We start from the raw sequence: 5,000 nt of genomic DNA on the forward strand, positions 1-5,000 counted from the left end.
GTGTGTTCTGTGTGCATGATTGAGGATGTAAAGTTATGCTCTGCTTTCTGCTCTGATGTTGTGGTCTACGACATACAGTGGTATACAAACATCTTTTTGCAAATTTCCGTTCCTGTGAATAGTTGAGTGAGTAGAAGATGAAATATTAAAGATTCTTTTCAACATTAGTGTATTAAGATAAGTGTATTTATTTTTGTTTTGTTTTAGAGTGCAAACAGGTAAAGAGCACTATGCAAATGTTTGACCTCTCAGATGACGTTTACCCATGGTCTCAGACCTTAATACGCTTGTGATGGCGATGGCTTTTGCACAATCATTGTTAGGAAAGGCCAGGTGATGCAAATTTCAAAGCTTTATAAATACCAATCCTCCTCAAACCTGGTCCCCAGTCAGCAGCCATTGTGCCCGAGCAGCCGCCTATAGCACACATTTGAGTTGTCCACAAAGCAGGGGAAGGCTAAAAGAAGAAAGTAAAGCGTTTTTCAGATAGTCATTTCCTCAGTTCATAATGTAATTAGGAAACGGCAATTAACAGGAGTGGTGGAGGTCCAGTTGTTGTCTGGAAGAGCAAGAAAACTGCCTGTAGGACTGCTAGAAAGGCGAATTGGAAAACCTATTTGACTGCAAAAGACCTTCAGGCAGATATGAGCAGGTTCTGGAGAGGCAGTGCACTGCTCTACTGTGTAGCAACACCTGCACAAGTATGACCTTCATGGATGAGTCATCAGAAAAAACCTTGCACACGTCCTTGCCCGCAAATTTCAACATCGGAAGTTTGCAAAAGAACATCTGAATAGCATAATGCATTTTAGAAATCAAATCCTGTGGACTGATGTTTGAATGAGTAAAGGCAATGAGTAAATGCGAAGTTTGGAGAAAAAGGAGTTCAGCATGTAATGAAAAGAAGACCTCTCCAACTGTTAAGCACAGGGTTGGGTCAGGGTTGGGTCACAGCCAGTGGCATGGCAAACATTTCACTGGTAGAAGGAAGAATGAATTCATTTAAATACATTCTGGAAGTAAACGTCACACTGTCTGTAAAATAAAAGCTGAAGATGAAAAGAAGATGGCTTCTGCAAAGGGTTAATGACCCTCAACACACTTGAAAATCCACAATGGACTACCTCAAGAGACACAAGCTGAAGGTTTTAGCTATGGCCCTCATGGTCCCCCAACCCGAACATCCCCTTAAAAGAACAGTGAAAGCAAGATGGCCCAAGAATCTCACAGAACTAGAGGCTCTTTGAACAGCAATACGTTTATGAGCTACGATAGTTGCCAAAGGGGGGGTTACTAAATACTGACCATGCAGGGTGCCCAAAGTTTTGCTTTGGGCCCTTTTCCTTTTTCGTTATTTTGAAACTGTAAAAGCCGGAACTTTAAAAATCATCTTGCTAAAAATATTACGAAAATGTGTCATCTTTAACTTTATTCCTGGTCCTACTCCAGGTCATCTTTAACTTGCCGAGCTATTCACAGAAACAGACATTTTGACCAGGGGCGCCCAAACATTTGCATGCCACTGAATGTGTGCTTGCATGCTTGTCTTTTTACAGTCCCCTCTCCACATCATCTGACTCTCTGTTTTAAACCTTGCAGTCCGTCATGCTCCTGCTCCACAGCCAGCGGCGCTACATCTTCGAGTACGACCAGACGGACCGGCTGCTCTCGGTCACCATGCCCAGCATGGTGCGCCACAGCCTGCAGTCCATGCTGTCGGTGGGCTACTACCGCAACATCTACAGCGCCCCGGACAGCCGCGGCGGCTCCGTGCTGCAGGACTACGCCCAGGACGGACGGCTGCTGCAGACGCTCTACCTGGGCACCGGCCGTCGCACGCTCTACCGCTACACCAAGCAGGCGCGCCTCGCCGAGATCCTCTACGACGCCACGCTCGTCACCTTCACCCATAATGACTCGTCCGGCGTGGTCAAGACCGTCCACCTCACGCAGGAGGGCTTCGTCTGCACCATCCGTTACAGACAGATAGGTGAGGGGGGCAGTGGTGTAGTCCAGGGTATACGCAGGTATACGGAGTATACCCACTTATTTTTCTGTCAGCATTGAGTATACCCACTTCTCGAAACAGGGCGTTTGTCCTGTGCTGTATGGGCTGCTTATAAAAATTAAGAGTATACCCACTTCTCCAGGGACCACTACACCACTGGGTGAGGGGCAGTGGTCACAAGACTTGCTTGGGTGTTGGGCACAAACGTATTTTGATCATGTAAACTATCCTCCAAGCCTAAAAGTATTGCACTGTGACTGTGTGTGACTGTGTGTGACTATGCTGCTGTGGATAAAATCGTCTGATGCTTTGAAAAGAGTGTATGAATAGATAGCAAGGCGCATTCAAGCTGCTGTATGTCATTTGTATGACAGTAATGTGTAACAGAAAAATACCTTCACCTGTGTTTGTTCGGAATTACGTCTGGTTAAAGATGGAGAGTCATTTGCATTCACTTCGACCGGATTCACGGTGGCTTAGCGGAGAACACAGTGTTTACGCGGACTTCACTTCGAAGCAGCTCCGCGGGTTTATGGGGCACCGTGTTGATTTTTTTAATGACTTCCTGTCGCACGACATGATGTAAATATTCAGTAGATGCTCGAATCACTCTTTCACTCTGGGGTGCTACGCTATAAATGATTTCCTGATTTTTGTGAAGGCCTTCTGGGTTTTTTAGAAGTGGTGGGGAGGGGAGAGCAGAAATAAGCAGCCCATTCGATTTTGGCACCACACCCCTCACGCCGCCTGATACAGTTAATCATTCTGACCCAGCCGGCAGCTCTCTGATTTATCAGTTCGTCCTAGGGCTGCGTGGAATTTAACCTTCCCGACGCACATTATCCATTTCCCCCACATCAAACAGGCCTTTTGAGACAGGCCTGATAATGCTAATTGTGGCCTGAAATGAGCGATCAAACGAGATGAGAACGAAACAATGAGAGCGGTGAGTTTGATACGGAACCGCAGGAAGCCAACGAACGAAGCCCCACTCTCGTCTTCAGTCGGCCGTCTCAACATCGGCTGTGTTATGTTATGTTGGTTTTACTATACTTCTGGGGACATTTCCTTTTATGCGTGTTGCAGCAATGAAGGGACCGGACTCATTTCACTCTTTAATGACCAAGGGCAGTCATTCTGCTCTGCAATTAATTTTATTGACATGGTCCCCATTTTAGTAAAGGAGACTAGTTCGAGCCAGCAAGATGCGGAGAGCAAATAGGAAATGTGATTTACAGTGTTCTTAAAATTAATGTCCCGGCATTAAGGGCTGCTTTCCCCAATCATAACTGTTGTTGGCCTGTGTGTATGTGTGTGTGTGTGTGTGTGTGTGTGTGTGTGTGTGTGTGTGTGTGTGTTGGCCTGCTCCATTATGCTGTTTAATTAAGAGCCAGGCATTGTCTAGTTAGAACATTACCGAGCTGGGGCGCACTCAGAGGTGCGAGGGCCCACTGTTGATGTTAATTGTTTGCAGATTATCGTTAAATACATTAGAAGAATGCTTGTTGCATAAATGATTAATGCCGGTTAATCTGCATTTGAGATTTATTGGGGCTTCAGAAGAAGGATTTTGAACCTAATGTGAGAATATCCACTGAGAGCCTTTAATCAGAAAACATGATTAGTTTGTTGTATTATTTTTGTGCCGCACGGACATTATATATTTTTTTCGAGCAGCGCTGGGTTGGGGTTTGTATTCCGTGCCACTTGAGTCTCACTCCTGTTTCCTCTCTCCGCACAGGGCCACTCGTGGGACGGCAGATCTTCAAGTTCAGCGAGGAGGGCCTGGTGAATGCTCGCTTCGACTACAGCTACAACAACTTCCGCGTGACCAGCATGCAAGCCACCATCAACGAGACGCCGCTGCCCATCGACCTCTACCGCTACGTAGACGTGTCGGGACGGGTGGAGCAATTCGGCAAATTTAGCGTCATCCACTACGACCTCAACCAGGTGATCACCACCCACGCCATGAAGCACACCAAGATCTTCAGCGCCTATGGCCAGGTGGTGGAGGTGCAGTATGAGATTCTCAAGTCCATCGCCTACTGGATGACGATGCAGTACGACGCCTGGGGCCGCATCACCACCTGTGACATCCGCGTGGGCGCCGACGGCAACATCACGCGGCGCTCTTACGAGTACGACGCCGACAGCCAGCTGCAGACGGTGTTGGTGAACGAGCGGCCGCAGTGGCGCTACAGCTATGACCTGAACGGCAACATCAACCTGCTGAGCCAGGGCGCCAGCGCGCGCCTCACGCCTATCCGCTACGACCTGCGCGACCGCATCACGCGGCTGGGTGAGATCCAGTACCGTGTGGACGAAGATGGCTTCCTGCGTGCACGCGGCAACGACGTCTTCAACTACAACTCCAACGGCCTGCTGACACGCGTCTACAACCGCGTTACCGAGCGCAGCGCGCAGTACCGCTACGACGGCCTGAGCCGCCGCGTGGCCAGCCGCTCCAGTGACGGGCAGCACCTGCAGTTCTTCTACGCCGACCTGGCCAATCCCACGCGTGTTACGCACATGTACAACCACACCAGTGCCCAGATCACATCGCTCTACTACGACCTGCAAGGCCACATCATCGCCATGGAGATCAGCAGCGGTGAGGAGTTCTACGTGGGATGCGATAACACCGGCACGCCCCGAGCTATCTTCAACAGCCGCGGGAGGGTTGTGAAGGAGATCCTCTACACCCCTTACGGGGACATCTACCAGGACTCCAACCCCACCTTCCAGCTCATCATCGGCTTTCATGGGGGCCTCTACGACCCGCAGACCAAGCTGGTGCACTTTGGCCGGAGGGACTACGACGTGGTGGCCGGGCGTTGGACCATTCCCGACTACGATGTATGGGGCGAACTCAGCCGCAAGCCCAAGCCCTTCAACCTCTACGCCTTCAGGAACAACTGCCCAGTCGGGAACATCGAGGAGGTCACGCAGTTCACCACAGGTGAGGCTGACCTTTAGACTTGCGCTCTGC

At 49.5% G+C, this 5,000-nt stretch overlaps 1 protein-coding gene across 1 annotated transcript in view; it reads left to right on the forward strand.

The window, feature by feature from the left end:
* LOC308366555 (teneurin-1-like) overlaps positions 1-5,000 on the forward strand; it is a gene marked incomplete at both ends in the record, with an annotated part of 192,357 nt that overhangs the window by 180,221 nt on the left and 7,136 nt on the right. The window contains 2 exon segments of the mRNA XM_080840272.1: positions 1,600-1,990; positions 3,750-4,970. Coding sequence (XP_080696398.1) covers positions 1,600-1,990; positions 3,750-4,970 — 1,612 coding nt within the window.

This window comes from Sprattus sprattus, assembly GCF_963457725.1.
Source record: "Sprattus sprattus genome assembly, chromosome: 6".
NCBI classification, from domain to species: Eukaryota; Metazoa; Chordata; class Actinopteri; order Clupeiformes; family Clupeidae; genus Sprattus; species Sprattus sprattus.